Here is a 12773-nt window from a genome sequence, read left to right as displayed (position 1 = left end):
CCTCCTCCCACGGCATCTAATCTTCGTGCCGGAGTCACATTCTCAGGCTCCGGGCAGACCCCAGGTGCTGTGCAGCCTGAGGAGGAGACGCGGAGCAGGGCCCGGCCCTCTGTCTGCTCCGTCTGTCAGCTTCCAAGGGGATGGAGGTTCCAGCAGTGACAGCTGGGAAGACCCTTGGGGAGTGTGTGGTCCAGGAGGACGCGGTGGGAGCAGCGCTGACCTGAGAGGAGCTGGAGAAGCTTCCAGAGCGGCAGCCACCGTCACGCTGGCACTGGCTGCGGCTCACCCAGAAGGAAGGGATGCAGGGCGTCTGCAAGCCTGGGCTGCAGGGCCTTGGGACTCCTTTTATATCCCCATTCGGACCACCTCTAGGTGCAGGAGCCCAGAGCAGGTGGGGGAGGCGTGCTTGCAGCCTGGCAGATGAGACCACCCCTAGATGGTGGCTGGGGTGGGGGCAGCACCCAGGAGAACTTCAGGATCTGAGCTCCAGGCATGGCTCCTGCCAGGGTGCATCATTGGCTGTGCGGCCGGCCAGCCGATGCTGGGTATGGGCAGGGCACACTCAACTCAGGAAGCTTTGATGCCTTTCTAGGGCAGGCCGGCCCCCTGCATTATTGATGGCTGTTCTGCAAAATTTACATGCTGAGCTATGGGGAGGTGAGCAAAAACCCCAGGGATGGCCCACTGTGGTTTTCTTCCCTCCTCTTGAACTTGAAAATGGCCAAATCACTTTTTAATGAATTCACTGCAGCTCCACTGCTGACGGCATGGCTGGCTCCAGAGACCTCTGCCATGTTCCCTGCATCCGGCAGAAGCAGGAAGGGTAGGGGCCCCAGCCCAGGAAACGAGCAGGCGTCCAGCAGGGCACACCTGGCTGTGCAGGACTCCCACTGCCTGCCCAGACACCTCCATCGAGGATGGACATGGGAAGTGGAGGCTGCATATGTCAGCCATGGAGAGGGGACTCTGGGACGCTGGTCCAGAGCTGAGTCCTGGATCATCTGTTTGTCCCATGAAGGCTGGGAGACACTTGCCGGCCTCCAGAGCACTCACCAGCCCCTGACCTCAGGGAAGTCCTGGGCCTTCATCTTCTGCAAAGTGGGAGGACGCCGTGCCCCTGTGCCGCACAGGCCCTTGGAAGGCTGCACACGGCCCACGCACACCGCAAGGTCTGTTGAGGCACCAGGAGGAGGTGCCAGACTCCTCTGAGAACAGGCGAACGTGGGGCTCCCCTCGCCTGCCTCATAGGAATGAAATGCACTTGAGGGCAAAGGGTGCAGCCCCGTGTAAGCCTTTTAGATAAATACATGGAAACCTCCAGCCAAGCCAGCCCTGGCCAGCTACGTACAGACCAGCCACGTCTGCAAGCGACCTGTCTGCGGGAGCTCCCGTGGCTGCCTCACGAGCACATGCCTGGGTCCTGCTCACCCACCCTCTCGTCCCAGATACCATCCTGGAAAAGGGGGAAGTGGGGACAGTGATGAGGTCAGGAGCCTGACCCCACCTCCCCAGTGCTCCCAGGGGTGCCAGGCCAACCTGCCTGGACTTCAGAAGCCCCGCCAACAGGAAGGCCACTGGCTGCTCCCGGGGGTCTCCTTGGAGACTTCTTTCTTCTTGGGGGTCTAGCTTCCTGCCCCCACCCAGCCAGGAGACACCCCTGCCCTGCCTCTCAAAATCGAGACCCAGCTGCCCTCTAGTGGCAGTCAGCTGCACACACACAGACAACACACAACGCATGCACATCCATGCACATGTGGGTTTACATGCCTGCAGAGGTGCACACGTGTGTATACACACACGCAGGCATGCACACACGTGCACAAACACGCACACACACACGTGCACACACAATACACTGTACGTGTCTCTGGGTTTCTATAATGCTTTATTTATTTTCAGTATATAGAAAAGAATACATTTCTTTCCTATACATTGAAAGCACCGCAGCCAGGGGTGGCTTCCATGAACCGGCTCTGATTCGATGACTGAAGAAATGGAGACTTGGAGAATGATGTCATGCTGCAGGTCTGTGACAGCGGTTTCTCCGCGGGCTGACATTCTTCTCTGCTTGGATCCCTCCCTTTGCCGCCGGCCTGTGTCAGTCTCCTGTTTTCCAGTCTGGTCCTTCCGGCGGTGCCGTGCTGCAGGAGGAGGCGGCCACAGCCAAATAAACACGTAGCTGAGAGCGGCCTGGGGGCCCCACACTGCAGGATGGGTGGCCAAGGGGAGCTGGTGCAGGCAGGCAGTGGGGCACCGCCTGAGGGGGACATCGCGCCCGGGAAAGAGGCTGCTGAGAGCCCCCTGCAGCTTCAATTTCCAAATCTGTCCTGGGAGGGGGAAGAGAATCGGATTTGTAAAGAACAAGAGAAACTTGGGTGAGAAATGAAGAAAGTGTCCACAGCGAGGCTGCCTGCTACCCTGTCAGAAAACCCAATTCTGTTTCCTCGGGGAGCAGGGACTGAGGTGAGATGCAGCCATATCCCCACGGAGCCACTGCCACAGCCGGTGCACATAGATGGGGCACGGATGAAATGAGGCTCCACAGGCAGGATTCCGGCCCCTCGCCAAGGTGCCATGTGTACCTGGCGTTTGGGTTCGCACTGGCAAGCCTGTGCACTGGTGCTGACACCGTCCCCAGCCCATCTCTGCAGTGTCCTAGCCAGAGGCAGAGCCAGCCTTCAGGCTCCATCCAGCCACTGCGAGGGAGGGCCGCATGCTCACAGGTGAAGGAGAACGCGGCCAGGCTGGAGAAGCTTCCAGAGGTGGGCTGGCTGGTCTCTGTCATGATGAACAGGAAGGCACATTTTCTTTCTGTTGGGATCCTGAGGCAAGAAGCCTTGGGGCAGGGACCTCTGCCGTGGGCAGTGCCATGAAGTCCAAGGCCTCAGGCCTGGCGAATGTCTGGACACACATTGATCCACAGTTAGAAGGCAGATCCTGACCCTGAGGTTGCAAAGAGCAGCCATTCAAGGGTGGTGCCAGCTCTGCTGTTTCTATGACGTCCATCCCACATTCAGGAGACCCAGCGGGCATCGAGCTGATGTCACTGTGGACATTGTTGGTGCTGCCTGAGTCCCATCCATAACAAAGGCCGGAAGCGCAGACCAACCCAGCATCAGGGACCCCAACCGGCCCCTCACTCTGCCCTGGTCAGCTGTGTAGCACTGGGGAGGTCATGAGGCTGCCTGGCCCTCACCGAATTCAGTCATCCCCTCTGTAAATGGTAAAGAAACATGAGCTCCACTGACCACGCAGTGTGACACCAGTCACTGAAATAGTGAACAGGAACATGCAGCCAAAACTGGGTTTTTATTGTTTCTCTCCCCATTGTTGGTTTTCTCCCCTCCCTCACAGCCTCCGCATTAGCCCCCAGTAATGCCCTGTTCTGCACCGTGTACCTCATACCTCCTGCCCCAGCCCTGCTGTGCCTGCAGCTCATGCTGTCACTCCCTCCTCCCTCTAGTGAGCCCCCACCTTCCTTCCACAACCAGCTCCCCTTGCACTTCCATGGAGAAGCCTCTCTCACCTCCTTCAGTGTCCTTATCTCATGGATGGATGAGAGATCCTCAGCTTCCTTATTGGGTGGTTGTAATCCACCTGACATAAGGAGAGGTGTCTCTAAAGGATAGATGGATGGATGGATGGATGGATGGATGGATGGATGGATGGATGGATAGATGGATGGATGGATGATGGGTGGGTGGATGGTGGATGATGGATGATGGATGGGTAGGGGGATGGTGGATGATGAATGAATAGATAATGGATGAATGGGTGATGGATGAATGGATGATGGATGAATGGATGATGGATGGATGGATGATGGATGGGTGGATGGATGAATGGATGATGGATGGACAGATAATGGATGGGTGGATAGATGGATGATGGATGGGTGAGTGGATGGTGGATGATGGATGATGGATGATGGACAGGTGGGTGGATGGATGATGAATGGATGGATGGGTGGATGACGCATGATGGGTGTGCAGATGATGGATGGGTAAATGATGGGTGGGTGGGTAAGGGGATGGATAGAAGGATGAGGGAGAGAGGAAAAATGGGAGCAGATAAGGGTTAACCTACTGTGAGAGAACTATCAAAATAGGATGTAGCACCCAAGTAAATGTAAGCTATTTCTGTTATTTGTTTGTATCTCCTTGACTCCAGGTTCTAGTCGTCTTGGTAAATATCAGCTCTGTTAAGCATGACTCATTAACTTGGTTCCCTCAACAGACACCGATTACCTACTGTGTGCCAGGTCTGTACCTGGTACTTTGGACACAAAGCTGGACAAGACTCAGTCCTCGGGGCATTCTGGGTCTTCCAGGAGAGTCCGGCCTGCAGCAGAGGTGGGCAGGGTTGTGGCTGTCCAGGTCATGCTGCATCTCCAGGGTTAATGAGGGAGGCAAGATCAATTCCAGAGGCACGAGGGGAGCTCATTCTGGAAGGAAGAGTGGGGTCTCACCAGCGGGAGGACGGAGAGGAACAACACAGCCACAAGCACAGAAGGGCAGGGATAGGAGGTGTGGGGGGCACCGTGCACACAGGGCGTCATGTGGGGCAGATGTTGGGGTAATGAGGGAGGGGAGAAAGCCAACAATGGGAGAAACAATGAAAACCTGGTTTGGGCTGCACGTTCCTGTTCACTGTCTCAGCAACTAGTCACAGCTGTGCGGTCAGCAGAGCACATGGTCCTGCCTCATTTTACAGAGGGGGCCACCAAATACAGGAGGCCCAGGTTGCTGACGGCTCTGCAGCCTGCAGGCCCCTCCCTGTCCTGCTGAGCCTCACAGCCTCCCCGGAACCCTCTCCTGCAGGGAGTCTGAGCAGCCCACTCTCCTCGGCCCTGCAGGAGCTCTGAGTTCTGCAGTCCTCCCCTCTCTCTCCAGGTGACTGATCCCCTGCAGGGGCCATGCAGGCATGGGCCGAGAAGCAGTTTCCTGCCCTTCCAAGAGGCCCCTGACACCTGCCTCCTTGAGGGAGATCTCTCAGAACAACAGTCAGGGCTGTGTGATGAGGCACATGTTGCCTCATCACTAGGGGGCCCAGGAGCCAGCGCCCCACTGCACTGAGCCCTGGCCCCATGTAGGCTGGGCCTGGTCACCAGGCCACAGTCACCCTGGTTTGGGTGGAGGCCATGTGGAACACCCCTGAGCCTGATTGGCTGCTGTGTTCCCACCTCCCAGGTCCAACTGCACCTCCCAGCCCTGCCCTCAGTTCACCCTGTCACCTTCAGACAGCGTGACTGCCTCTTCCTGGAAGCCTCCCCTGACTCCCCAGCCCTCCCTCCCTGAGATGCTTGTGGCCTCACTCTCAGGCCTGTCCAGGTGGCAGTGGCTTACACTGCCTGACATTGGAGCCCAAGGTCAGCAAACGTCTTATGTAAAGTACCAGGTGGTCCATATTTTAGGTTTTGTGGGGCATACAGTCTCTGTGCAGATACTCGGCTCTGCCTGGCAAGTGTGAAAGCAGCCGTAGATAATGTGTCAGTAAATGAGCATAGCCATGTGCCAATAAAACTTTATTTACAATAACAGTGATGGGCAGATTCAGCCCACAGGCCATCGCTTGCTACATGTATAAGTTGGATCATGTGATGCCCCTTGGTGACTCACAGCTGTCCACAGACCATCCAGACACCTCATGGAGCACCAGGCCCCTCTGTCATTCCTCAGATCTTCTGTTGTCACCAGAGTTGTTGGCAACAGTAACTTGCTGTCATGGGGCACCTACTCTGTGTTGGACCCATGTTTGGCTCTGGAGACACAGTGGGTGATGGATGAGACAGCCATGGCCCCCAGAGCTCAGGTTGGCAAGGGACACAGACAACAATCAAGGGAGGACACAGCAAATGTAAAAGTGCAAGCCAGGAATGAGACATGGATGAAGAGCAGGCTGAGCTGACAGCATGCTCGGCTGGAGGGCCAGGAGAGAATTCCGTGGGAAAGGACATCTGGGGGCTGAGGAGCTTGATTCAAGATGAGGCCCCAGAGGGGTTAGCAGCCATGACACATGGAGTGCTGCGGCCATGTTAAGGGTTTGGATGTATGCCAGGGAGCTTTTGCTGCATAACAAAAGATCCCAAAACTTAGCAGCCTAAAACAACCACCATTTATTTCTATTTATTTAGCTCACAATTCCACAAATTGGCAATTTGGGCTAGGCTCAGCTGGAAAACCCTTCCATCCTTGGCTGGGCTTATTCATCCATCTCTCATCAGCTGCCACTTTGGCTTGGGGCTGGCTGGTCTTGGAGGGAAGGAGGAAGGAATAGAAAGACAGAGGGATGGAAAGGTAGAAAGAGGGAGGGACAGAGGGTGTATGGGTGGATAGCTGGATGGATAAATGGATGGGTGGGTGAATAAAGGGATAAATGGATGGGTGGGTGAAAAGAGGGATGGTGGTTGGGTGGGTGGGTAGATCAATGAATGGGTGGGTGAATAGAGGGATAGATGGATGGATGGGTGAGTAGAGGGATGGTGGATGGAGAGGTGGGTAGATGGATAGATGGTGGGTGAATAGAGCGATAGATGGGTGGGTGAATAGAGGGATGGTGGTTGGGTGGGTGGATGGATAAATGAATGGGTGGGTGAATAGAGGGATAGATGGATGGATGGGTGAGTAGAGGGATGGTGGATGGAGGGGTGGGTAGATGGATAGATGGTGGGTGAATAGAGCGATAGATGGGTGGGTGAATAGAGGGATGGTGGTTGGGTGGGTGGATGGATAAATGAATGGGTGGGTGAATAGAGGGATAGATGGATGGATGGGTGAATAGAGGGATGGTGGATGGAGGGGTGGGTGGATGGATAGATGGATGGGTGGGTGAATAGAGGGATGGTGAATGGAGGGGTGGATGGATAGATGGATGGGTGGGTGAATAGAGGGATAGGTGGATTGCCGGATGAGTAGAGGGATGGTGGATGGGTAGGTGGTTGGATGGATAGATGGATGAGTGAGTGAATAGAGGGATGGTGGATGGGTGCATGAATACAGGGATGGTAGATGGGTGAGTGGGTGGATGGATAGATGGATGTAGGGCAGATAGAGGGATAGTGCATGGTTGGGTGAGTGGATGGATAGATGGATGTGTGGGTGAGTGGATGGATAGATGGATGGATGGGTGAATGCAGGGATGGTGGATCAGGGGGTGCATGGCTGGGTGGAGAGATGGATGGATGATGGTTGGAAAGAGAAAATATTGGTGACCATCTGCTGTTGGTAATTCCTTATGGAGCCAGTTTATGGAACTTGAGCGTGTTTCACTGAATCACACTGCTAGGAACTGGTCTTCTCCCTTAACCTCTTAGAGAAGCAAGACTCAGGGTTGTTTGTCACTTGGAGAGCTTTTCACAGGGTCCCTTTTTTGCTTTGGTCCCCAGAATCCCCTCCCCTAATGGTACTGGTGAGAGGCGGGCTGTGGTCCCAGCAGGGAGCTGCCCACAAGCTTGTCCTCAGGGAGCTGCCCACAAGCTTGTCCTCAGCTGTCACCTCAGAAGTTCATGCCTCTGGGTCAGAACAGAGGTGTGGAAAAGCCACCTCTGCCAGCTCAGGGATTTTGGCACTGACGGACTCCCAGCAAGGGCTCTGCAGAGAAAGGCCATGAGACTCCTTCAATGCCTAATAAAATGCACTCATCCCGCCAAGCCTTATTTGCCATTTGAAGCTCACACCTGCGCCTGCGCGGTAAACTGCCCTGTCAGGACTGCGTTTTCCAGCAGAGAGCATGTTTGCATCTCCACACCTGCAAAGAGAAGGCAAAGGGTTTGTCTTTTCTTCCCATTTGAATGTCTGACCCATAGTTCAGCTGGACAAGGTAGACACTCAAGAAACGAGGTCCCTCCTGACCCGCATCTGTGGGGCATCCCTCCCTTTGCAAACTCCCTGCTTGGTTTTCCAGACCGAATGCAACCCCAGCGCCCTCTGGGCTCCCCTGTTCTCCTCCCTTCTATCTTGGCACCAAACGTGATCTACCCCTATTAATGGCAGGACCACAGAGACGAAAACACAAGCAAACCTCTTCATGCCACACCTTAAGTCATGGCGAGGGGAGGAGAAACGTACTCCGACAGTGTCATCCAGGAGGCTTGGAGAAGGCCCTGCGCCCAGCACATAGCCCCCGATGAAAGAGAACTGGCTCCAGGAACTCCGTTCCTGTGAACAGATTTCTTTCCGTAAGTACCCTGTCAATTAAAACCCAAACTGATTCTCTGTTCTTTCTCAACTGGTGTCTCCCTTCCAGAAAGTTCAGCAGTACACAGTCATCGTTCAGGCCACAGACATGGAAGGAAATCTCAACTATGGCCTCTCAAACACAGCCACAGCCATCATCACGGTGACAGATGTGAATGACAACCCGCCAGAATTTACCGCCAGCACGGTGAGTCCCTCGAAACCGCCCAGTGATGCATGGCCTGTGTGGGGCAGGAATGCACTGACGTGCGGCGCAGCTCCCTCTCTCTCTGCAGCTCTGTCTGATGGGTGCTTGGCAGGTAGCATGTAAGAAAGGCCCTGGGCAGCAGGGGCTGCTGTGTGGAGTGGCTCCACTCCTGGTGTGCGCAGTAGGGGAGAGGCCAGGGCTCAGCCAGGGAGGGGACCTGCGGCGGAGGTCGGTTGCCTCCTGGGAGGCATCTCTGTGATGTCTGGAGGAGTTATCTGGTACTGTTTGGGCTGATGTTACTGCCACTTTGGGAGGCGTGCGTGTGGGACCTTCTTGGGGGATGCCCAGATGGAGCATTGGCATGGTGGGTCTATCCTGTGTGTGGAACTTGGCTGACCCTCTATGGCCCGCTGTTGGCAGAAAGGGGGTCATGACTGGACCCCATACCGGCTGCTTGGGACCTGAGGTGACCACTCACTGAATGTTGTTGAAAGTCCACTGCGAGGTCCTGAGCCCCCAGTTCACAGGGGGCCAAACTCTGTCTGGTGGGAACATGGTGGAGACAGGGCTGTAAGGCATGCGGCCCCCGCTTCCTCTGGATTCCAGCAGGGCAGCTGCACCACCAGGAGGGGCCCTTCCCTTGAAATCTGCAGAGGCCACCGCGCCGACAGACATTCGATGGCCCCACTTCCCTGCTGTCCGGCGATCTGGGGAGGTCCCAGCCTCGGCTGTTGCCCTTCTCTTCAACCAGGACCCTCTGTGGTGACTCCCTGGGTCCGTGGGGTGCAACACTGTGTCCCCAAGCTGTCATTTTGGGCCCCTGTAGCAGTGCTGACATCACAGGCACGTGGCCCAGCCCCGGGAACCCTCTAGGAAGGTTTAAGGCACCAGGCTGCGACGTGCAGAGGGGAGGGTCAGCGAGGGCTCCCAGAGTGACCGTGACCCCGAGATGCCAGGATCTCAGGGTTTTCTTTGCCCCTACAACCATATCACCCGCTTCTCCCCCAGGCCTAGGCCCCCACAGAGCTGTGTGTCAATCATGATAGCAATGCCATGACAGCAATGACAGCAGCAGCACCAGCTGCATCTGTGGAGCTGCCCCTTGGGCCCCAGGGTGCGGCCAGGGTGCAGAGCCAGCCTCTGATCCCAGCTAACCCCGACTAACCCAATGACAGATGAGGACTCTGGGCTGCGGAAGGCTAAGAGGGAGACGGGAAGGGATGGGGTCAGGAGCAAGGACGGGAAGGGATGGGGTCAGGAGGGAGACGCTCCTCCCTGTGGGTAGGCCGGCTTGCTGAGAAGGCAACTCAAGGCCAGAGCCCCTCACCACGGCACCCGTCCTGCATCTGGGCCTCCTGCGTCCTGCATCCTGGGCCCCCGGGCGCAGCTGCACCAGGCGGGGGTGGCCGTGAGCACACAGCGCCATCTGGTGGGAAGATGGCAGATCACAGCGAAGGAAGCCAGCTCAGCACCACTGCGGCAGGGCTGGGATGCTCCAGGCGCGCCCTCAGGCTCCTGGCAGTGAGTCCCAGGCAGCAAGCAGCCAGGGCAACCAGGAGCCCGAGGAGCATTTAACAGGGCGCAGCCCCAGGATGCAACAGCTCTCATACAATTGGCCAGGAAGGCGTTCAGATGGTTTGGAAAACACCCCCTTCTCTCTCTTGGCTTCAGTCTCTATTTGCTCTCTTCCGGCCAATGAGCAACGGGCAGGAAAAGCTCAGGGCCAGGCTCCCGGGGAGTCTGGACATAGGGGAAGCAGCTGCTAACCCCAGAGCCCTGGAGAATAATAACGTCCAGGCCCAAGAGCGCAGCCAGGCTGCACCCACACAGCTGGCCAGGCAGCCCCAGCTGTCCTTCCTCCCCGACTCCAAGAAAGAGAAGGAAGTGATGGCAGGGAGGGAGGGGAGAAGGTGACGCACATTGTGTGGAGCAGGTGTGTCTGCCTTTCTTGGAGCCGGCATCCCTGTGAAGGAAGACGGAGAACCGCAGGATGTCTCTGACCTGCACATGCCTCTGAAAACGGCCAGCCCAGGAGTCACACTGAGCCCCCAACGGAATTCTGCATTTGGCTCAATTCTGGAAGCACATTGCAGGGGAGAATTCTTGCCTCTGTGTCCCCTTGAACAAAAGGTGGGGATGACCTGATTCTCTGAGATGTTGGGGGGCAGAAGATAAACAAGGGGAACTGTGGTCCTAAATCCCGAAATTCAGAGAATCCCATCATTCCATTGCAAGCCCTACCACTCGTCTCTGGTCCCCCTCCCAAGACTCTGGGAAGCCAAGGCAGAGGCCCTTCTAGACCTAGTGGACCAGCCACAAGCACTGACCAGCATGAGCACTGACCAGCACTGACCAGCCACCAGCACTGACCAGCCTCCAGCATTTACCAGCACTGACCGAAAATGACCAGCAACCAGTACTGACCAGCACTGACAAGCCACCAGCACCGACCAGCCACCCGCACTGATCAGCACTGAGCAGCCCTCGGCACTGAGCTACCCTCACGGCCACTGCTGACCGGCCACACCACCCTGGGGCTGTTCCTCCTGGGACTGGGGCAGAGGGTCCCCATGGCATTTATTAGAGGGACACATCCCTGTGCTTTTCCAATGGCTAAGCACAGGCTACTGCAGCCTCATGCACCTCCCAGAGTTGGGCCATTGTCCATTCTTGGTTCCAGAGGGCCTCAGGCAGGTCCCAGGCCCCAGATCACGGGGCAGGGAAATGGCATCTCTTGAGGAGTACGCAGATATGTCTAGGTGCTTCTCAGCCAGTGTCCACAGCACCTCCCGGTCTAATACAGGCTGGGAGAGGATCCGCAGTCTGCTGCATTGGTCAGGCCGGCGAGGTGACGTGCTAGTGAGTGGACAATGGATGAATGACCCTGACAGGGAGGGTCCCCTCCACCCTGGGGTGGCTTTTCCAGGTGACTGGGTCACATGGTCATGGGGAAGGGGTGTCTGTAAGTACTCGGGGTTAGGATGGCCCTTGGTGTGTCCTTCTGAAGATGAGTGACAGGCAGGAGCCCCAGGACACTGTCTATGCCTCACCGTGGGATGGAGCAGGCAAAGGGGCCAGCAGGATGGCGAGGGCCAGCCACGCTGCTGCGCATGCCGCCAGGCTATTTTTACCAAGCCTAATCAAGAACAATCAGCAGAAGCTACAGAGATGCAGGGGATTTGCATGATCCAGTTCTGAGTCCTAAATGTTAATTAAAAGTTATTTTCCCTTCACTGGCTCTGAGCACGGCTGCACTGCCCACGTGAGGCTGAGCAGGGACCCTCGGCCCTCAGCACTGCCTCCAGCAGGTGTGCGTGGGGTCTGCTGTGCTAGAAGCTGGTGGCCACAGAGGACACAAGCTTCAGACCCTGCCCCAAGGCCTCCTATGCAGGACCACTGCATGGGTCCTGCAGTGAAGTTCTCAGGGACAGGTCCAGCCAGCACAGGGCGACCCTGGAGATCTGGCACCACAGGCCTTCCTCCAGCCCACCCCCCCACCCACACACATGCCCACAGGGAGGGCCCCCTGGCGTCAGGAAGCCCAGCACTAGCCCTCCTCTTGGTCCCTGCCAGCTGCGTAGCCAAGGTCGGATCGCTGGACCTCTCTGAGCAGCAGGATTTCTTTTTTTGTTTTGTTTTGTTTTGTTTTTGAGATGGAGTCTCGCTCTGTCGCCCAGGCTGGAGTGCAGTGGCCAGATCTCAGCTCACTGCAAGCTCCGCCTCCCGGGTTCCCACCATTCTCCTGCCTCAGCCTCCCAAGTAGCTGGGACTACAGGCGCCGCCACTTCGCCCGGCTAGTTTTTTTGTGTTTTTTTAGTAGAGACGGGGTTTCACCGTGTTAGCCAGGATGGTCTCGATCTCCTGACCTCGTGATCCGCCCGTCTCGGCCTCCCAAAGTGCTGGGATTACAGGCATGAGCCGCCACGCCCGGCCAAGCAGCAGGATTTCATCCCCGCTTTCCACCTAGAATTAATCCCATCTCAAGGTGTCATCAGGAGCACTGCTGATCTGTGTGGAAGTTGAAGACTTCAGCAACATAAATCTGCTCTAAAAATGCCATGGGTGGTGCCCCAGGCCCCCATCCCAGGGGCATGGAGATGGGTGGTGAGCAGACATGGTTCCAGCTTTAACAGACCTGGCATCCTGTCCGTTTTGGCCTTTCAAAGGTGAGGGGCTTGTAGCAATGTCACCAAAACCTTCTCAGTGCAGTTTCCCCAAATGGTAAAGAGGGAGGTCCAGGTACGGTGGCTCACGCCTGTAATCCCAGCACTTTGGGAGGTCAAGGCAGGTGGATCACGAGGTCAGGATTTCAAGACTAGCCTGGCCAAGATGTGAAACCCATCTCTACTAAAAATACAAAAAAAAAAAAAAAAAATTACCCAGGTGTGATG

At 56.4% G+C, this 12773-nt stretch overlaps 1 protein-coding gene across 3 annotated transcripts in view; it reads left to right on the top strand.

Annotated features, from left to right (window-relative positions):
* CDH4 (cadherin 4) overlaps positions 1-12773 on the top strand; it is a 676597-nt gene that overhangs the window by 626950 nt on the left and 36874 nt on the right. For all 3 annotated transcript variants that reach the window (XM_025399162.1, XM_025399163.1, XM_025399164.1), the window contains one exon: positions 8245-8382. In XM_025399162.1, coding sequence (XP_025254947.1) covers positions 8245-8382 — 138 coding nt within the window. The remainder of the gene's footprint in view (positions 1-8244; positions 8383-12773) is intronic.

Source organism: Theropithecus gelada, chromosome 10, assembly GCF_003255815.1.
Source record: "Theropithecus gelada isolate Dixy chromosome 10, Tgel_1.0, whole genome shotgun sequence".
Taxonomy (NCBI): Eukaryota; Metazoa; Chordata; class Mammalia; order Primates; family Cercopithecidae; genus Theropithecus; species Theropithecus gelada.
Note: the sequence above shows the minus strand (reverse complement) of the source record. Positions and strands in the feature narration are given on the sequence as shown.